This window comes from Lactuca serriola, chromosome 1 (genome assembly GCF_051521515.1).
Source record: "Lactuca serriola cultivar US96UC23 chromosome 1, Lser_US96UC23_V15, whole genome shotgun sequence".
Classification (NCBI taxonomy): Eukaryota; Viridiplantae; Streptophyta; class Magnoliopsida; order Asterales; family Asteraceae; genus Lactuca; species Lactuca serriola.
The window spans coordinates 42,458,059-42,481,122 of record NC_136408.1 but is presented as its reverse complement, the minus strand read 5'-3'; the positions used below and the strand labels follow the sequence as shown (position 1 = coordinate 42,481,122).

Genomic DNA, 23,064 nt, shown 5'->3' with positions numbered 1-23,064 from the left:
TCAAATGCACGGCCATAACGGTCGAGAACTAATTCAAGTACCAGCTGCAGTAGAGATAGCAAATTCATCAAAAGGCACTCCGAAGGATCATGTAATGAACAAGATCCACCTAGGATGTCCGCCAAAATTCTCAGGATCATTCATTTCTCATTTCGCCTTCTCACTTCCACGAGGTGAACTTAGTAGTTGCTTCTAATAATTCCTCTCTATTTGATTACGATGATTAATCGTCTATTGAAGTTCTAGAACATGATTTAGCATGTATCCGTGTTTTGGACTCTTTAACCGGACTAGCTCCACAAATTAAGCGATAAAATGTGGATCAGATTGAGAACGTAATCTGAATTTGAAGTCCCGATTATGATTAAACTACGTGATGAACATGTGTCTAGAACACGCATTAGTTCCTAATTTTGAGATTAGGTATTTTTTTATGTTGATGATGGAATGTAGATGCTGAGTACATTGGAAGCAAAAATGAACATCAAGCCTTCGATAATTCAAATCAGAACCAGGAAGTTAGCTTGGATGATGATGGCGATCTTGCTTTACCTAGGCGCAACAGTGAGTTATGCTTACCTTACTATCGTTTATAGTTTAGCTCTGGTTAACTTTACTGTTAGTGTTAGATCAAATAAACTGAAACTAGGATAGTAGAACTGAAGGAATCAGAAAATGCTTGTTAGACTAAAATGAACAACCAAGTATTCAAAGAATTACTATATGTTTTTAAGATGCACTTGAGCAATGCGAGCTGGCTTCCATAACCTAATCCCAGGTTTTTAACCTCTCTGGAAACATATTACCATTAAACTGCGGCTAGTCCATGAAAGTGCATTATTATGAATTTTGTGGCATGTAATAGACGTATCAATAAATTAACAAAATTGAATATCGAGGAAATAGCTAAATATGCACTCGCTTACATGGCCTGCTACATGTTCTGATTGATGTTCATGAAGTGAGTACCTCTTATGCATGTATGCATTTTTCTTACTTGCAAATAAGTATAATTTGTAGAGAAATCGTCTTGTTTCCAGAATATTCCAAGGACAAGCTTGTTTTGGCTATCCAGCATAATATCACCTCATCAATTTCAAACGTTGGTTTGCAGGTAATAAATGATTTTGTTTAACCTTCACTTTTTTGAAAACTAGTAATGAACTTCATATTATGGAAGTTTGGTTGTATAGAGCCTTCTTTGTGTGTGTGTGTGTGTCAGTGTGTGTTTGTGGAAAATGCATGTTATCACGTAATGTTTATAAAGGGTTTGGGCTTCTTATGTGTGGGGGTGTGCTTGTATGCATTGTCTCTGTAACGCCCGGGTTTCAGGGCTAAGCATCTTTGTCAATGTAATAGTCTAGGTCAACTCTTGTAACTCTTTTTGAAGTAATAAAGATGAAATATTTGAGTATTATGTGAATTATATGTGTTTATTATTTAATTATAAATGTATAATTAATAAAGAATAAAAATGAGCGTCAAAATTAAAGTGTGAGATAATCCCGATATCTCTACATAAAGTTGTAGAATATGTCTCAAGGTTTCCGTGCATATAAGGAACGCCGAAATCCGAGTTATAACGAAGAAGTTATGACCCGTCGAAGTTTCACGACAGAACCGACACGATACCGGGAAGCGTGAATAGTGAATTTACGATAGAGCGAGATTTAGCCTTAGTGATCTAAACGAAAGTCGTAGAATATGTTAAACTAAGAACATCGATAAAAAGAACGCCCAAATCTGACTTCGTATGAAGAAGTTATGAGATTTTAAACAGACCAATCCTGTCCCGGCTTGTTAAAAATATAACTTTAAAAATAAAGTCAAAATTAACCGACGGAGTCTAAACGAAAGTTGTAGAGTACGTCTTCACCTACGCGTGGATATAAAGAACGTCAAAAACGGAGTTCGTATGAACGAGTTACAAATTATAATAGCATATTTACGTATTAAAATAAAGTATAAAATCATGTATACGTACATATATATATATATATATATATATATATATATATATATATATATATATATATATATATACATATGTATACATATGTATATATACATATGTATATACATATGTATATATCATTAGAAAGGTATCGACGATGCGGTCATTATAAGACTAATGTTGAGTTCTTTCGACATTAGTTTAGTACAAATATCATTAAATCCATTTATAATAGTATTATAGAGGGGTGTTTAGTTGTTTATATAACTAAAAGGTCATTAAGTAATTATGGAGGGTAGTTTTTGAAAATTCAATAAGTATAAATAAGAGCCTTGGGCTCTCCTATTTCTTGCACCATTCTCTTGATTCAAGAGTCTTTCTCTCCTTATCCCCCGAGCATTTCGGTCCCTCGTGATTCGACTTCTCTTTCTGTAGCTTAGTATAGTAAGGTGAGCGCTGAAGCGCTGCACGAATCTTTCTTAGAAAGATTCAGCGACGAAGTTCTGCCCCTGCAGAGCCCGACTCCTAGCTAAAACCCCCTTGTAAGTAAGTTATGCTTACCTTATTTTAATATAGCTTATATTTAAAATTAGTATTGTTATTATGAACTTATAATAAATATTTGAGCTATTATTATAACTTATATAAGTGTCGTTATAATATATTTTTTTAACTACTCGCGGTACGGGGAATCTGGTTTAAAGGGCCGCATAGGGTTGTTGGATTTCAGAAGTGCTATATGCCAAAATGGTCCTGCCCTCCGGTGTTTTATGTCTGGCCACTGTCTGTACATAGTGGTTGGAAAATATTGTTTAACGCTTATATAATAATAATAATACTAAGACTAATAGTTGGTCACGGTAAATATTAGACTAAAATTTAGCGTTAATAATGCTAGGTTTCGTCGAAGGAAAATAGAATCGTTAGAAGCAAGCGCTGCCCGATTTTGGAATCATCACCTTAACAAGTGAGTGCATAGTTACTTTCAACTTACACATAGATATGAAGTATTTTATATAAATTACGTGCTATGTGTGCATATTATCTAAATACTTGCTATCTATGCTAGATGAACGTTGTTATACATGTTTTCAATGATTTAAACTGTATATGTATTTTATATCTACGAAAATGTTGAGGTAAAACATGGGTAGATGCAATAGGTGATGTGTGATAAAATGATGAGAGGCATCGATGTTGATGTTGTTGATTCTGTCATCTAGCGGAGTATGGATGACGACCACAGACTCTTCTAGACAGTCCAGTGGAACACTAGCAGGCTCGCAACCTGTAGGTGTTTGTGATCGATATGTTCACCGGTGTACTCCATCCCCCACATGGTTGCCTTTAGGACATTTATTGCTGAGGAATCCCCTTAGCAGTAGTGTCCGTCCCGATGATGATCCTTAGGCTAGGTCCTTTATGATAGGTGTTTAGGGACGTAAAGTGAGGATAACGGGAATGGGTAATCGGGTTATTGTTGATCGATGAAATTAATAAACTTATTTATTGTGGGTTGAAAACCCTATGTGCTCACCAGGCTCCCAAGCCTGACCCACTCAGTTTTATGTATTACAGGTAGTGGCGCATGAGCATAGGTGTGATGTTTTGGACGAGGGATTACGGATATAGGCCTGTAGATATGAAATAATGTAGTAAGGCTTATATTGTACTGTTTATGCTTTTGATCTGTACGAACATGACATCCCGAGTCTTTTAATGAAATACATTTCTATGGAAATGCTTTTGATAAATCTTTATCATATTTTTGTTTTGGGACAAATTCCGCAACACTTTCATTTAAAATGTAACTCTGATTTTTAAACAAAGCATAAACAAACCAGTCTTTTCTGGACGTGATTTTGGGGATGTCACAATCCTTCACGTAATGCCCCTCCTTGCCACATTTGTGGCACCCACTACTAGCCCGACATACCCCAGAATGACCCTTGCCACACTTCCCACAAGTGCGGCCCTGTTGACCAGCAGTCCTAGCATCGAAAGTCTTAGGCCGCTTCGGCGCCGGCTGTGACAGTACTGGGACCGTTCAAAGTTCTTCAGAAGATAGGGAACCAAGCTTACAAGCTGGAATTGCCCGAAGAACTCAATGGTATTCATAACACCTTCCATGTGTGTTATTTGAGGAAATTCACGGGAGATGTTCCCGACATAATTCCAATCTCAGAGTTAAGAATGGATGAAAATAAAAGGTTGATCGAAGAGCCTGAGGCAATTATTGACCGTAAGACTAAGAAGTTACGACGCAAGATGGTCGACTTGGTGTTAGTCCGATGGAAACATTCGAATGGGCCGAATCTCACTTGGGAAACAGAGGATGACATGATGACTCGCTATCCACATCTGTTTGCTAATGCATGATTCCGGGACGGAATCATCCTAAGGGGGAGAGAATTGTAACGCCCGGGTTTCAGGGCTAAGCATTTTTGTCAATGTAATAGTCTAGGTCAACTTTTGTAACTCTTTTTGAAGTAATAAAGATGAAATATTTGAGTATTATGTGAATTATATGTGTTTATTATTTAATTATAAATGTATAATTAATAAAGAATAAAAATGAGCGTCAAAATTAAAGTGTGAGATAATCCCGATATCTTTACATAAAGTTGTAGAATATGTCTCAAGGTTTCCGTGCATATAAGGAACGCCGAAATCCGAGTTATAACGAAGAAGTTATGACCCGTCGAAGTTTCACGACAGAACCGGCACGATACCGGGAAGCGTGAATAGTGAATTTACGATAGAGCGAGATTTAGCCTTAGTGATCTAAACGAAAGTCGTAGAATATGTTAAACTAAGAACATCGATAAAAAGAACGTCCAAATCTGACTTCGTATGAAGAAGTTATGAGATTTTAAACAGACCAATCCTGTCCCGGCTTGTTAAAAATATAACTTTAAAAATAAAGTCAAAATTAGCCGACGGAGTCTAAACGAAAGTTGTAGAGTACGTCTTCACCTACGTGTGGATATAAAGAACGTCAAAAACGGAGTTCGTATGAACGAGTTACAAATTATAATAGCATATTTACGTATTAAAATAAAGTATAAATCATGTATACGTACACACACACAGATATATATATATATATATATATATATATATATATATATATACATATGTATATATCATTAGAAAGGTATCGACGATGCGGTTATTATAAGACTAATGTTGAGTTCTTTCGACATTAGTTTAGTACAAATATCATTAAATCCATTTATAATAGTATTATAGAGGGGTGTTTAGTTGTTTATATAACTAAAAGGTCATTAAGTAATTATGGAGGGTAGTTTTTGAAAATTCAATAAGTATAAATAAGAGCCTTGGGCTCTCCTATTTCTTGCACCATTCTCTTGATTCAAGAGTCTTTCTCTCCTTATCCCCCGAGCATTTCGGTCCCTCGTGATTCGACTTCTCTTTCTGTAGCTTAGTATAGTAAGGTGAGCGCTGAAGCGCTGCACGAATCTTTCTTAGAAAGATTCAGCGACGAAGTTTTGCCCCTGCAGAGCCCGACTCCTAGCTAAAACCCCATTGTAAGTAAGTTATGCTTACCTTATTTTAATATAGCTTATATTTAAAATTAGTATTGTTATTATGAACTTATAATAAATATTTGAGCTATTATTATAACTTATATAAGTGTCGTTATAATATATTTTTTTTTAACTACTCGCGGTACGGGGAATCTGGTTTAAAGGGCCGCATAGGGTTGTTGGATTTCAGAAGTGCTATATGCCAAAATGGTCCTGCCCTCCGGTGTTTTATGTCTGGCCCCTGTCTGTACATAGTGGTTGGAAAATATTGTTTAACGCTTATATAATAATAATAATACTAAGACTAATAGTTGGTCACGGTAAATATTAGACTAAAATTTAGCGATAATAATGCTAGGTTTCGTCGAAGGAAAATAGAATCGTTAGAAGCAAGCGCTGCCCGATTTTGGAATCATCACCTTAACAAGTGAGTGCATAGTTACTTTCAACTTACACATAGATATGAAGTATTTTATATAAATTACGTGCTATGTGTGCATATTATCTGAATATTTGCTATCTATGCTAGATGAACGTTGTTATACATGTTTTCAATGATTTAAACTGTATATGTATTTTATATCTACGAAAATGTTGGGGTAAAACATGGGTAGATGCAATAGGTGATGTGTGATAAAATGATGAGAGGCCTCGATGTTGATGTTGTTGATTCTGTCATCTAGCGGAGTATGGATGACGACCACAGACTCTTCTAGACAGTCCAGTGGAACACTAGCAGGCTCGCAACTTGTAGGTGTTTGTGAATGATATGTTCACTGGTGTACTCCATCCCCCACATGGTTGCCTTTAGGACATTTATTGCTGAGGAATCCCCTTAGCAGTAGTGTCCGTCCCGATGATGATCCTTAGGCTAGGTTGATGAGATTGAAACTTTAATCTTTGAAGATCGATTAGATCTTAAACAGGTAAGTAAATATAAAACAACAAGAACACGAAAATAAGAACAAGGCAAGAGTGAATCAAACGTGTCGAATGATTAAAACAAAATCCTCAGAAGAGCTCGATTAAGAACATCAACTATAGAGGATTGGTAGGTTACAAGAACGATAAAGAAATCTGTAAATACTATCGTTATACTCTAGATCAATCGTTCAATCCTTAACCTAATATGCATGCAAGCATATACTTATATATTAAACATAATGGGCTCTCGGTTGGACAGGCCCAAACCGGAATACAAATTAAATAAACAAATAGCCGAGCCCAAAGACGCAACCCTTGAACAAATCTTCAACCCAACAATCTCCCCCTTTGCGTCAATTGGAGCGAGATCTTCACTTGTTACTTGGGCCAACAGCGGAGGTAGGTACCTTCTTCTTCACAGTGTTAAACAGACGAGAGATAAGAGCCAGAATCGTTTGCCTAAACCTGATGTACCACTGGATCATGTCATTGAAGTACTTAACATCATCCGCTGAATTCTCTTTACACCTTCGAATGATCGATAACACATGCTCTAGACAAGCAGTGGTGTAAAGATGTTTGTCAGCTAAAGCAAAGAGACATTTCTGTCCTTCTGCTCTAGTGAACATAACCGAATTGCGTCTCGGGTCGATCTTGCCCATCTTCATCTGATTGAGATCACTGGCCGATCCCACAGGAGCTATCTTCGGTTTCTTCTTGAAGACAGTGGCAACCTCCTGATCCATTAGGGCTACCTCCATGATATAACAAACAATCATCCTCTTGAGATGGTCTATGATCGGACCATATTCAGCTTCGTTTGTCAAGAGGATGTTATGCAGAACGATCCAATCATGAGGATTTAAGTTCGGTAGATCTGCCAGGGAAATATGATGTGCAGTTCTTGCAGATCCTCGAATCACCTTGAACCGAACGTTTATGAACCTTCCTTCGGTGTAAGGCTTCAGTACCCGAACGTTCACTATCTTCTGGGCGCTCCATGTTAGATACTGAGGACGAGCAGCCTTCAGATAGAAGTCGATGAGCTCCCTATCAAGATCAGCGTTCGGATGAGGGACTTCAAAGATATTTGAGAAGGCGTGGAAGATAACGCCTTTCGAGTCAGCGGCATGTCGAACTGCGAATCGACAGAATTATTGCAGTCGAACGAAATCACCGGCTCGAGCCATAAGATGCTGGGAGTGTCTATGGCCTCTTTAATCATGCGCTCCCGAGTCCAGGCAGGGAAGAGAGTCTTCCTGCTCTCGAGGAGATCGTGGGCTTCCTTTTGCATGCGTTCGGCTTCTTCAGCCTCTCGCGCCACACGATTGACATCATCATCCACATTGCGACTGTTTTTGCGTTTTAACAGATCAGCAATGGTTTCATCATCTTCATCTTCATCTTCAGCTATGTTTTTCCCTTTATCCTTCACACCCGAACCCGAAGCTTGACCAGTCGGAGGTGGTTCGGTTGTGTGAGTAGCTTTGGAGGAAGGAGGTGGTTTCGATCCGGACTTCAACTCTTCTCCCCCTTGTTTCGGAGTGGACACGAAACTGGGTAAGCCTTCTATTTTGCTGAGAAGGTCCATGGCAGGAGAAAGTTTTTCAGCAAGGGTTCGCGTCACCGAATGGTTGAGAATTGGATCGTGTTCTTCTAGGATGTTTGATAAGGCAACGTGGGCATCCGAAACACATGTCTTGATGACCTCCCTTTCGGATCGAAGAGCTTCAAGCTGTTGTTGTGAGTTTGAAAGTTGTGTGCTCTTGACCTTTAGGGCGGTGGTTTTGCTTGCCAGAACGTCCATTAAAGAGTTTTCAGCTGCAAGATCCTCTTGTAGCTTAGCAAGGCGCTCATCAATGGAGGCACGAAGGGCCGAGTTGTCGTCACTTATTGATTGGCGAAGGTTGGCAAACGAGGTCAACTCCGTTGAGACGAACTTTGCCAATTGCTGAACAATCGGTTCCAAAGTTGTCTTTGTAGAATCCGCACTCTCCTGTAATGACGTCAACAGAGAAGAGGCGTCTAAGAATAGTTTATCGACTTTTGCGGTCGCAGCCTCACACGCTTTGGTAAAGGCGTCTATGGCGGCAGTGGCTGAGGCTACCGAATCATGCTGAGCCCTGGAGAAGGCATCAACAATCTTTTGAAGTGCAGCTTCAGATAGAGAGGACTGTTGGTTGGAAGATGAGGCGAGAAGTAAATCAACCTTCTCGTTGAGCTCCTTCAGATGTTTCTTTGTCACTGGAGCATCATCCTCTTCATCACTTTGAACCTGAAACGGACTATAGTAGACCGAATCGAAGGTCATGTTGTCGCCGCCAAGAAACGGGCTATCTCCATCAGAGGCATTATCTGGAGATGATGGGGGTGGTGAAGCTGGGGGTGTGTTTGTATGGGTAGGTGCAGGTGGAGTGTGGGGTGGGGTAGTTTCGGGTGGTGGTAGAGTATGGGTAGGTTCGGTTGTATGCTGGGTTTCGGTTTGAGGTGGTTCGGTTACGGGTGGTGTTTCGGTTACAGGTGGTGTTTCGGTTGTAGTGGTATGAACCCCCGTATCAGATACGTTGGTTGTAACCTTTGTAGTGGTTGTGGTGGTATCTGTGAAAATGGGTGGTGGTATAGGGAAAGAGGTTGGAGGAATAGTGGTAGTGGGGATTATGGTCGGAATGGAAGTAGGGATGGTTTGAGTGGGTGAAGGGATGGGTGAGTTGTGGATTTCCATATCTGGTGTAGGAGATCGGGGTGGGGTGTTGCCTCTTTGAGGGGTTTCACCTCCTTGAGAGCCGTCCGAACCTGAACTCTCGCCTTCAAATCCTCACGCGCCTTTAAGTGCCAGAGGGATGTCGCTTGGATGCCGCACACGCGTCCATGATGTCAGTAAAAGTATGGGCGTTTCAAATCCACACGGGCCCCATTTTTACCGTCGTTTGAAATTCAATCCTTTTAACTCCCGCCGAGTCAGCAACCTTTCGTCTTATCGTTTTAAACGGCATCTTTTGAAAAACTGCCCACGTGGATGATTTTTGACCACGTCTTAATTATTAACCACCAATGCAATAAATCATCCTGAAATTAATTAGTAACGAAATTTTGGAAAATCAAAGATTTTCGTGCAAAGAGTGTAAAAAGAAAAGAAATAAAGCAACTCTTTTTAGGATTTACTGTGATGTCAATAATGACACGAAACTGATGATCCCGGGCACGAATCTCTTCCTTCAAGGTCAAGAGAGACCTTAAAGTGTTAATGTGGATTCCCGTTGAATTACGATCAAACACTTTTTAAGAAGTGTTGAAAGGCTTCTTTTAGTTAGGCTACTTTAGGGTGGCTTTCGCTTTGATGCAACAGTTCTAATCTTGAAATAAGAAAGAAAGTGATCAAAGTACTTGTGAGACCGGTGTAGTCTGTTGAACAAGTAGGTAGGAGTTAAGTTTAAGTTGGCTGGGAAAATATAAAATCTCAGAAAAATAAAAACTGGATCCCAAGGGAAGAAATGTTATGGTTTTTAACAATTTCATAGGAATCACACAAAAAATTTTTGAGATTTTAGTAGGATACATCCGTCAATTCGTTGGTGAAAACTTGAGCAAATTAATTGTTCACCGTCAATTCGTTAGGTGTTGAATTTTGGGTTTCACTCAGCTCGTAGTGGCACGAAACTAAGATCATAAACACAGATGTTGTGTAACCATAAACCTCAGTGGTAATTTCTGAGAGTCTCAAGGGTTACGTTGATGAAACGAATGTAATGGAGAAATGTAATGGAGATGGTGTAAGAAGATAAAGTACCTCTGCTGCGAAAAGAAGGACCAAGCAGGAAACTCTTAACTCATGTGAGAAGAGAGTGAGGTAGCTCACAATTAGAATAAATGTGGTAGCCTTATTGGGAAGACAAGGTTTGTTTATACCAGGTCATGAAGGCTATTATTCAAAATCTTATGAGGCTTGGGACACATACAGCAACATGCTTCTAGGGACACTTAAGTAATCCAACAAATATACCCCCATAAACGAATGAACACACAAACAAAATTAAAAGAGAAAGATATTTTTGAAGTTTTTGAGATATATTAAAAAAAATAAAAGAAAAAAAATAAAAAAATAAGTAATAAAAAATAAGATTTAGAAAAAAAAAACTTTGGAAAAAATTGAAAAACCGAACCCGAGCGTTCGGTTGGTTTTGGTTCCAGAAAATTTTGAAAAACCGAACCCGAGCGTTCGGTTGGTTTCGATTCCAGAAAATTTTGAAAAACCGAACCCGAGCGTTCGGTTGGTTTCGGTTCAACAAAATTTTGAAAAACCGAACCCGAGCGTTCGGTTGGTTTCGGTTCAACAAAATTTTGAAAAACCGAACCCGAACCTTCGGTTGGTTTCGGTTTTGGAAAATTTTAAGAAACCAAGGAATTTAGATATGCAATTGGAAAATGCTTTCAACAAAAAAAATTTGTACAAGAAATATACAACAAAGAAAAACTACCTTTGAAGTGATGAGCGAGTCAGATGGTTTAACCGAACCCGAACGTTCGGTTGGGTTCGCTTCTTACGTTTGAGGTTGAGAGGTAGTGTGAGGTACTGACTCTGATTCCATCATACCTAGCCCTTGCAGTATTCTGTTGAATGATGCTTCAGGAAGAGCTTTGGTAAAGACGTCGGCCAGTTGATCAGTGGTTCTTACGAAGTGAACTCCGACGTTTCCATCTTCCACGTGATCTTTGATGAAGTGATACCTCAGTGCTATGTGTTTGGTTTTAGAGTGTTGCACTGGGTTATGACAGATCCTAATTGCACTTTCAGAGTCACAATATAGTGGGATCTTCTTCATATTGAGTCCATAGTCTCGAAGTTGACTCTGGATCCAAATCACTTGTGAGGTGCAGGATGCAGCGGCTATGTATTCTGCTTCGGCAGTAGACAACGACACGCACGTTTGTTTCTTGGATTGCCAGCTTACCAACTTCCCGTCAAGGAATTGACAGCCACCAGTGGTGCTTTTTCTGTCGAGTCCACATCCTCCAAGGTCAGCATCTGAATAGGCTTGAACGAAAAAGCCTGAGTTGGAAGGATACCATAGACCTAAGGAGGTGGTTCGCTTGAGATAGCGTAAAATGTTCTTCACTGCAAGCAAGTGAGGTTTGCGTGGGTTTGCCTGAAATCGAGCACAATAACACACAGAAAACATGATGTCAGGCCTGCTAGCAGTAAGATACATTAGTGAGCCTATCATTTGACGATAGAACGTGATATCGACAGCCGGTTTGTCTAGGGATGGAGTTAGCTTGGTGCCGAATGCCATTGGGACTTTGACTTTGGAGTCTCCCATCATACCAAACTTTGCTAGGAGAGTCTTCGTGTAAGCTTCCTGATTGATAAAAATGCCTTCGGGTCCCTGTCTAATATTTAAACCAAGGAAAAAGTTAATAGGACCCATTGAGCTCATTTCAAATTTAGTCTCCATCAACTTTCTGAATTCAGCTATTAAGTTGGGATTCGTAGAGCCAAAGATAATGTCATCGACATAAATTTGAACTATCATAAGGTGGTTACCTTCCTTTTTGCGAAAGAAGGTTGGGTCAACCGAACCTTGTTTGAATTTAGACATCTTTAAGAATTTAGTTAGCGTTTCATACCAGGCTCTCGGAGCTTGTTTAAGTCCATACACAACTTTATCCAGAATATAGCAATGATTTGGATATTTTTTGTTCACGAACCCAGGAGGTTGCTCCACATACACCGTTTCTTCGAGTTCTCCATTAAGAAACGCACACTTGACGTCCATTTGGAAAACTTCAAAGTTTTTGTGGGCAGCATAAGCAAGAAATATTCTTACAGATTCCAACCTAGCTACGGGAGCGAAAGTCTCTTCATAATCAATCCCTTCCTCCTGACAGTATCCCTTTACTACCAGACGAGCTTTGTTCCTTATAACATTCCCTTCCTTGTCCATTTTGTTCCTAAAGACCCATTTGAGACCAACAACTGAGGCATCTGGTGGAGTTGGAATCAGGCGCCAGACTTTGTTCCTTTCAAATTCATTCAGTTCGTCTTGCATTGCTTGAACCCAATCAGAGTGATCGAGGGCAGTGTTAACTATCTTCGGTTCAACTTTTGATACGAACGAGTTAAACATACAAAACTCAACCTTTGAAAATAAGGATGTCTGCTTTGCCTTCAGTTGTGATCGGGTCAGAACCTTTTCAGAGACATCACCAACCACTTGAGAGATAGGATGATCTCTGGTCCATTTGGTAAGAGGAGGATAATTCAGATCAAAGGTTGGGTCTAGTTCAACATTGATCATTTCTTCTGGCTCGGATTGGCTATCGTAGTCAAGCGTCATATCATCATGCTCCCCCTCGATTGATGAGCTTTGAGAAACTTGAGGTTCAGGGGTTTCTTGTGATGCTGGACTTGTAGGCGTTGATGCACCTTCGGTTGGAGAAGCACTTTCAGTTGGAGAAGCACTTTCGGTTGGAGAAGCACTTTCGGTTGCAGTTGTAGAGCTTGACTCCCCCTCGACATGTGAGCTTGGCTCCCCCTCTACTGAAGCATTGTTGGATGGAGGTTCATCAGAAGTCGATCCTCCTTCATTCATTCTCCTGGCAGCTTATTCGACAATTTGCTTCATGTGGTCTACCTTGTTGTCTGCTGCACCTGCTTCTGAGAGAGAAGCTTTCTCTGGTTCGTCAAAGAGCTCCAGAAATTTCTCGTATAGATTAGCGATCGAGACTGTGACTTGGCCAGATTGAGGAAAGATTTCCCCAGCGGTGTCTTCTTTGGCTTGTAGCTTTTTGACATAGCTATCGTCAAAGGTCACGTAATATGTCTCTTCAATTTTTCTCGAACGCTTGTTTAGGACTCTGTATGCTTTGGAAGTGAGAGAGTAGCCCAAAAAGATTCCCTCATCGGCTTTGACATCGAACTTGTTGCGGTGTTCTTTAGAGTTAAAGATGAAACACCGTGAGCCGAACACATGGAAAAATTTCACATTGGGCTTTCTGTTGTTTAGTATCTCATAAGGTGTGAGCGTGAATCGCTTGTTGAGATAAGACCTGTTCTGTGTAAAACAAGCAGCAGAAATAGCATCAGCCCAAAAATAAAGAGGTAAGGAAGCGAAACTTAGCATAGTTCGGGCAGCTTCACACAAAGATCGGTTTCGTCTTTCGACAATTCCGTTCTGTTGAGGTGTGTAGGGACCTGAGAAGTTGTGACTTATTCCCTTTTCTGCTAGAAATTCTTCAAACTCCCTGTTCTTGAATTCCAGACCATTGTCGCTCCTGATGTTGCGAACGACCTTTTTGAGCTGTACTTCAATCTGCTTGATAAACATTTTCAGCTTATGAGTCGCTTCAGATTTGAGCTTTAGAAAGAACACCCATGTAAATCGTGAAAAGTCATCAACAATAACAAGAATATACTTGCTACCACCGATGCTTTCGATAGATGATGGACCACACAAATCGATATGAAGTAGTTCGAGTGGTTCAACAACTTTTGTGTTAATTACAGATGGATGACTTTGACGACTCTGCTTCCCCATTTCGCATGTAGCACACAAATGATCTCTATCAAACTTGAGTAATGGAAGACCCCTAACATGACCTCCAGTGACAAGTCGGTTGATATCTTTAAAGTTGAGATGAGAGAGTCTTCGGTGCCACAACCAGCTTTCGTCAGATTGAGCTTTTGATAGCAAGCATATAGCTGGGTTTCCTTTGATGGGTTTAAGGTTTAAAGGAAACATTTCACCCTTTCGCTCCGACTTGAGAATTACTTTCTTTGTCTTTTTCTCAATAATTTCAGAACCTTCATCGTCGAATGAGACTTTGAGACCTGTACCTCCAACAAGCTGAGATACACTGATGAGGTTGTGTTGTAGTCCTTCCACATATGCCACCTTCCTTATAGAAAAGTCACCATTTGTTATCATCCCGTATCCCTTTATGGTGCCGAAAGAATTATTTCCAAACTTGACATTGCCACCATTTGCAAGAGATCTGTATTCTCTGAGCTCCTCTTTCCTCCCTGTCATGTGACGTGAGCAGCCACTATCGATGTACCATTCTTCGTCGAACTGCTCGTCACTTATAACCTGCAAAAATTAAGCAGATTTAGGAACCCAAAGTTTCTTGGGTCCACGTGAGCTTTTCATGGGAACAGGAACAGTAAGAGAGATGTCAACAAGATATGTTCGTTTTATAAGTGTTGTTTCATCTTTCTTTTTAATGGTAAAAACTTTTATTTTATTAGGATTGGGTGCGTTTGGTTTAGACTCTGGTGTGGATGAAGAAACCTTCTGTTTGCCCTTTTGTTCAGCCGATGAATGAGATTTTTGAGAATGAACAGAATGAGCTTTAGAGCAAGATGGAGAGGAATTGGTAGAAGTAGAAGAATTAGATGAACTAGAAGGAGTGGGTTTAGATTGAGAGGACTTCTTGGCTGGAGACTCTAGGTGACCCTTTTGCTTTTGATCATTGGAGGGACTGACCTTAGAGTTTTGATCTCTTTTGACTTCAGAACCGAACCTTTGCTTTCGGTTGGAGTCGTTCTGTGAACCGAACCTATGCTTTCGGTTGAAGTCATTCTCAGAACCGAACCTTTGCTTTCGGTTGGTATTCTCTTGCGAACCGAACCTTGGCTTTCGGTTGTTGTGGCTCTCAGGCTTTTCGACAGGATTGTTCTCAAACTTCAGATTCTTGTCTTGATGGGAGAAGTATGCATTCTGGGATTGCCAGAATTGTTTCCTTTCAGAAAGATTCTTCCTCTATCTCTGGTTCCTTTCACGTTTCTTATTTCTCATCTGCTCCGGTTGATGATGAACATTAGCTTTCATTTTTGGTTTCTCCTTGGCTGGTTCATTTTGAACTGTAGGAGTTTCACTTTGAACCGAGGAAGTAGAGGGAACGTCTTCTCTTGCCGAACTTTCATTCTCTTGAGGAATGTCTTTCGTACCACTGGTGCTTGGCTCATCGAAATTATCTGGCTTATTCAAGGGTTCAGGTATGTATCTACCTTTACTCATCCAAGAGGTTCTTTCTGATAAGCCTACCGTTTCGTTTGCATTATCTATCGGAGCGGACCAGAAGTACTCATCACAGCCATCAACATTGTCTTCGTTTACAATAGCTGTGAGTTCAGCCGTCTGATGTTCGGTTACTCCAGTGACCTTGTATACTTGATTTGGAGTGGTCCTGACCTTTTGATATACAACTGCTTTCTCTGCTAAGATCGGGGACTTTTGCTGGGACAATCGAGCGAACTCCACAGAATTTTCAGAAATTAGATTTTTGTGGTTTATAGGTTCGCTTTTTACAAATTCTGAGCAATCAACCGTGTCCTCTACAGAAATTTCACTCATGTTGTCGTCCTCATTAAGCTCAGATGCATTTTCAACATCTATTTTGTTTTCTGAGCTCAAGTTGGCGTTTAACGAGTCAAATTTTTGTATGGTTTCGGTTCTCAGTTTAAGTCTATCATTTTCATCCAAAAGGTTTTTAAGCATGTCCTTGTGGTCCTTGGATTTAATGAAGGACTCAATTTTGTCCAGTCCATACATGTAGGTCGGATTGACATCATCAGATGATATCACACTCTCACAGTTATAAGCTTCGGCATCAATTTCATCCTCATTAAACTCAAGGAAGGGCAAAATCATGCGATGAATCTTTTGTCCTATTTCACAGTCCAAGTGAAGCTGAGTAATATTAGAATAAAGACGTTTTGCAATTAAACAAAAAACATTCCGCTGTTTTAACAACTTTAAATTGTCTCTTTGTAAATAAATGTTTTCGTCTTTAATTTTAACTAATTCAGACTCCTTCAACTCGATCCACATGCGACGCTCCTCACTCTTCGAAGACACCCTGCTTAATTGATCAGTTAGGTTAGAATTGGTGACTCGAGTTTGAGTTAAGCTACTATCTAGATGAGAAATTCTTGTATTAACATTTTTTAGTTCTTTCTCATATGAGGATTGTGGTACTTTAAATGAAATGAAAATCGATTGTACCTTCTTTATCAGTTCATCAAGCTCATTGAACTGCTGGCTGAGTGGTTTGGCCGTAAAGCACATGTCCTCCTGCCCCTTCGGTTCATTGCTTCCACCATCAGTGTTGTATCCCCTCATCTGAGATACATCAGACACCATGAAGCATCTTCCTCCACTGCTCTCCTCCTTTGCCACATAAGCCTTTCCATGAGTAGGCTTCCTCACTTCATCGTCTTCTGAGTCGGTAGACCAGACTTCCACGCTACCGAACTCGTCATCAGCAACCGAACCCTGCACAATAAGAGCATTCATAGAAGGGTTAGCGGTAGACTTCTTCTTTCTCATCTCATTGAGCCTTTTCTGCAGCACAGCTTCCTCATCCTTTTCATCATCCTTTTCAGCCATCTTCTTAAGGACACAATCTTTAGCATAGTGGTTTTTCCCACCACAGTAGTAACAGCTTACTCCAGAATCACCATCCACCTTCGGTTCCTTCTTGGGCTCTTCAACCTTCGGTTCATTGTTAACCTTTTCTGAACTATAACTCCCCTGCCAGTTTCGGTTTTTATTGCTGGGGAATCTCTTCTTTATGAACCTCTTGGGGTTAGACACCATCATAGCATAATCCTCAGACGTGAGGTCATACTCCTCCAAGTTAAGGTCTTCATCCTCCATCACAGCTTTACTTTTTGACAGGAGGGCCAGCGAACCAAGGCTTGAAACAACGTTCTTCTCCTGCAGTACAATCTTCTCCTGGGACTTGAGAATACCCACCAGTTTCGCCAAAGAGTATGATTTAAACTGCTCATGGGCTTTAACTGTTGACACCACAGCTCTCCATTCTGACCTTAGACCATTTAAGAACGTAACCTTCTGCTCGATAAGCTTCCTTTCGATGTCATGTTTGATCATCCTGCTGAGAAGATGATTGAAGCGATCAAACGTCTGGGTCACAGTTTCTTCGGCTCCTTGCCTGAATTCTCCAAACTCAGATAAGAGCAAGGTTTGGATAGAATGTTCAAGATCCTCGTCTGTAGAGTACAGTTCGCGAAGTCTATCCCAAACTTCCTTTTCCGTCGTGCATGAGCTGACCAACCTGAAGGTGTCGGACTGAAGGGCGAATCTGATCAACCTTAATGCCTTAATATTGCACTGGAATTTATCCTTTTCATCTTGCGCAATATCTTTAACATCCTTCAACAGGTCATTGTACTCCTTTTGAGGTTTGATAATCCTTGACGTTGCAGAGTGAGAAAAGGTCCATTAATGATTGCTTCCCATATGAGGTATCCATTGTCCTCAGATCCTATAACGTAGTCTTCAAAGTGATGCGCTCAGACTTCATAATCATGGGTATATAGGATTGGAATCTTCGTGGTTGAACCGATGCTGTTGGAAATATTGATGGTGTTTGATTGCGACTCGTCCATTATGATCGAAAAACCTGTTTAAAGATCAGACTTGTAATAAATCAGATTAGGGAAAAACAATAAATATCAAGATACGTCAATAATGAGATGACGGCTCAATAAATATCAATGATTGCGGAAAAACCCTAATTGAAACCTTTTCACAGAAAAGATGTGTATCGATTACACAGCCTCCCGCTCTGATACCAATTGATGAGATTAAAACTTTAATCTTTGAAGATCGATTAGATCTTAAACAGGTAAGTAAATATAAAACAGCAAGAACACGAAAATAAGAACAAGGCAAGAGTGAATCAAACGTGTCGAATGATTAAAACAAAATCCTCAGAAGAGCTCGATTAAGAACATTAACTATAGAGGATTGGTAGGTTACAAGAACGATAAAGAAATCTGTAAATACTATCGTTATACTCTAGATCAATCGTTCAATCCTTAACCTAATATGCATGCAAGCATATACTTATATATTAAACATAATGGGCTCTCGGTTGGACAGGCCCAAACCGGAATACAAATTAAATAAACAAATAGCCGAGCCCAAAGACGCAACCCTTGAACAAATCTTCAACCCAACATAGGTCCCTTATGATAGGTGTTTAGGGACGTAAAGTGAGGATAACGGGAACAGGTAATCGGGTTATTGTTGATCGATGAAATTAATAAACTTATTTATTGTGGGTTGAAAACCCTATGTGCTCACCAGGCTCCCAAGCCTGACCCACTAAGTTTTATGTATTACAGGTAGTGGCGCATGAGCATAGGTGTGATGTTTTGGACGAGGGATTACGGATATAGTCCTGTAGATATGAAATAATGTAGTAAGGCTTATATTGTACTGTTTATGCTTTTGATCTGTACGAACATGACATCCCGAGTCTTTTAATGAAATACATTTCTATGGAAATGCTTTTGATAAATCTTTATCATATTTTTGTTTTGGGACAAATTCCGCAACACTTTCATTTAAAATGTAACTCTGATTTTTAAACAAAGCATAAACAAACCGGTCTTTTCTGGCCGTGATTTTGGGGATGTCACAGTCTCTTTTACCATACTTAAGTATAAGCATAATATTTTTTTGTGGTATTTGTGTCTCTTTTGTGTTACTTTTCCAAGGCTATTATGCTTGCTCTGTATCAGGTATGGAGAGCGGAATTGGTCCTATCTGATTTTGTTTTGCATAAGATGTTCACTACATCTGAATTTGATGGGATTGTGGCAATAGAACTTGGTGCTGGTACAGGTAAACTTGAAGTGCATCTCATAAAAGAATTTACTGTCTCATTAAAATTTCACTTGGAATGTACCTCATTAAAATTTCACTAGAAATGAAACAGCTTTATACATACGACACTTTTTCCATACAAATATCATTTTATCCATACGGTACTGAATGAAAAAAAAACAGCCCCTCAATCTTCCAACCTTGTAATTAAAGCCCCAATATTGCATTCCAAATCAATTGATTAAATGCTACTAATTAGCTTTAACTGTACACCTTCCATTTCAGTTCCCATCTTTGTTGAAACTCTAGACATAAAAATGGTAAAACATAAGTGCTTGTATGACAAAATTTTCATTTTATCTTTGTAAAGGCTTGGTTGGTATGCTACTTGCAAGGGTTGCAAAAACAGTCTTTCTGACAGGTATTGGTATTCATTCATGCATATATACACCTATGGCTATACCCATGTTATGTCCCTCCCTCTTGTTTAAGCTCCTAAACAAATAGGATGCATTGCAAATTAACTGATACCTTTATATTATAGATCATGGGGTGGAAATACTTGAAAATTGTGCAAGGAATGTGCATCTTAATCCTGTGATGCTACCTTCTAAAACTTGGGTTTATGTACGTGAACTTGATTGGAAGGCTTCATGGCCCCCTAACCAAAGCAATTCAACATCTTCTCATAGGTGAGGATGAGCATGTGTCAGTCTAACTAAAAACATTTTTGTATTATTATTTCTTAGTTGACTAGAACTCGACTGTTTGTTTGTAATCTAGTTATGGTTGGAATTTATCGGAAATTGAAGAACTTGAGAGGGCATCTTTGCTGGTAGCTGCTGATGTAATTTATAGCGATGACCTCATCGATGCATTATTTACTACTTTAGAGAGGTTGATGTCACACGGTTTGAACAAGGTACCATTTAAAAACACATACTTGCATAAAGAGGTTGCACTTTCACTGTTACTTTTGTGTAGTTGATAATGTAATTCTCTTATTTCAGGTGTTATATCTGGCAATTGAAAAACGTTTCAATTTCAGTCTTGATGATCTTGACGTCGTTGCAAACAGGTATTCATGTTTTCGAAGTTATGTAAGGGATGAAACAGGTAGAGATCCCTTCTTTTTTAGAGTGATACTCTTATCTCTTGTCAGTGCAAAAGACCTAAATGCCCTCATCATCCGTATGAAAAATAGCACTAGAAAGCTTGTTTTGTCTTGTCTAGTCGTTTACCACTTTTGGTTTCTAATGGTGGTTTGGCAACAATAAATGATGCAGAACACCACGAGCTTCTTCAAAATGGAATGGAATGTGCGTTTGTTGGCTCACGAATTGATCTTACAGAGATCCCTCAGTATGCGAATAATTACGATCGAGGACAGGATCTAGAACTCTGGGAAATCAGGTATGCAAGAAAGGTAAAAAAAACCAAAAATTTGAAGCGCTTTGTAAAAGAGCACTTTCTTTAAGTTTGCATTTTGGTTGTTTTCTTTAAGACAAAATTAAAGGTTGAGGACACATATTACAATTTACACCTGTATTCAATACAATTCTCACTTTTGCCATGATGAATGTATAAATAAATGATAACTCACAGTAGTTTAACAGATAAAACAGTAGTTGTGACTATGAATTTGGAAGACAGAACACATCTCTTTAAAGTTCAAATCTTGCTGAAATACTCACAAACTTTGGATTTAATACTAAATAGGAATAGGATTATGTTTGCAACCATTTCAACCCATTGACCACAAATTTAGTTGCAATTAATCTTCTAACTAGTTACGCTAGAGGTGCACATTTATCCCAGGCTTTCAAGCAGACCCTGGCCTGGGTTGTGCAATAACTAGGCGGATCATTCTATTAGTTAGACTTGTTTGGCAAAAATAAACTAGCTTATAAGTTAGCTTGTTGTAATCTACTATTTAGTAAAACCACAAAAGTAGCTTATTTTAGTTTATGAACTAGCTTATAAGCTAGCTTTTGAACTACCTCATGATTTATACATGTTTTTCATACACTCATGGAAGTTGACTGTTTACTATTAGTGTTATATTTGACATTTCTTATCCATCAATCATCCTCATGGATTTTTTTGGTTGTCCATTTCTTCTCTTCGATTTGTTCTAGAATATGTTTCATCGGTGTTGAATCCAAAAGTAACCTCACTCATCTTTTCAACATCTTCTTCTTTGGCCAATACAACATTCTTCATCACGTCGGTCATTTTCTAGTGATGTTGATTGTCGGAGCTTGAATGACATTTAAATTTATGAGCGATTTTAAACATTTAAAAAACCGACAAGCCCAAAAATGCCGGTGTATTTTGATTTTTTGGCACAAGGAATGAACGAATGCTCAGGCAAAGCCTATGGGCCTAAATGTCATGATTTAGTGGTTTTCGGATCGAACCTTCATCAGGCGTTGCTTTTATCCGGTCTGGGTTTTTAATCTGCAGGCAAGGTTGGGCTGGAAGCCCATTTATGCAGCTCTAGATTAAACGAAGTAAAGTAGATTAATACTTGGATGCATTAAACAAGTTGAAATTTGTCCTTGGTGCATTCAAATGATCAAAATCCTTTAATTTATTTTATTATGAAAAAATAAGATTTTGTTTGATAATATAGTTATATAACCATGTTCAAATTATCACCACCTTGCGAATATTACCACAAACCAGGCACTTATCTTTGCCAAAAAAAAAAGACCTTGTAAAATGCTTTTCTTTTTGCAAGATGCGAATTTTTGTCAAATGACATTTTTTGTGAAATGTTGATTCCGTTTAACAAAACAACTGTGAAATAGATGTCATTTTTTTGTGATTAACGTTTAAAAGTTGATGTGATAATCTTTTTGATCATTTTAATGATTAAACCTTTCAACTATTTCTTAAAAAAAAATATACAAATAAATGTTTGCAAATTAATCCGAAGAATATCATCTGTCTCAACCTAGCTAATCCGTTATAATAGGTTACCCAACATGTATAACCCATGCTTTTTTGCACTACTATTGTACTTCATTTTTATTACCATACTTTTTGTTTATCTATAATAATAACAACGTATTTATATTTTAACCCATAATAACAACATAGTAAATACTAACATTTATTTGTTGATAATAACAGTATGTAATTTGAAACTTTGAAACTTGCAAAATATAATTTATGTTTTAGGCAACTTGATGATGCACTTATATTTCTTTTACATATAACAACAATATATTAACATATAACCTTTTATCCATAATAGTAAATACTTTTATATTTTTTTTACCAATTATATAATCCAAAAGTTATAAGCACTTTACAAGTTTCAAGCAATATGTTGTTATACTGTTATTATCGGTATAAAGATACAAGTATTTTGTATTATGTGTAAAAATGATAAATAAATTGTTTTTATACGTAAAAAAAACTTATGCGCAGAGAATTAAGATACTGTGGGTAGGCTAATGCCAAACGAAGCAAACTAAGTTTATTTTCTGAACCTCCACCAACAACTGGACATCACTTGGATGCATTAATAAGATGCCAGAGGTTGGCATTTTATGAAGACATTTAAGCAGACTTATTGTCTGTTAATGGATGACTAGAATTTGAAAGCTTTGGATTTATTACTACTGTATGTATACCAGCATTCTATGTCAAGGTTTGTGATAATTTTGTTTATGTAAAAATAAAAGAATAGCCAAAATACAAAAAACGAAATAATACAACTTGTTAAAAGATTTTTTAAAACATACAATTTTTTAGATGACTCGAGCTCAACGACTGTTCAAAAAACCCCAATTATGTTTTATCTGTTCAAAAAAACCCAACGAATTTAACATTTTGAACAGACAAAACCTGATTGGAGTTTTTGAACGGTTTGAAAACTTTGTTGGGTTTTTTTTTTTAAAAAATGTTAAGTTTGTTGGATTTTCATGAACAAACAAAACATTATTGATGTTTTTTGAACGGTTTGGAAACTTCGTTGGACTTGTAA

General features: G+C 38.5%; 1 protein-coding gene across 1 annotated transcript; it reads left to right on the top strand.

Annotated features, from left to right (window-relative positions):
• Positions 1-4: 4 nt before the first annotated feature.
• On the top strand, positions 5-20,643 carry LOC145054164 (Putative methyltransferase family protein). The gene is made up of 10 exons (XM_079002313.1): positions 5-173; positions 454-564; positions 1,041-1,114; positions 18,983-19,085; positions 19,438-19,488; positions 19,612-19,759; positions 19,851-19,989; positions 20,078-20,178; positions 20,340-20,493; positions 20,572-20,643. The coding sequence occupies exons 1-10, from the start codon at positions 5-7 to the stop codon at positions 20,641-20,643; spliced, it is 1,122 nt and encodes a 373-aa protein (XP_078858439.1).
• The last annotated feature ends 2,421 nt before the right edge of the window (positions 20,644-23,064 follow it).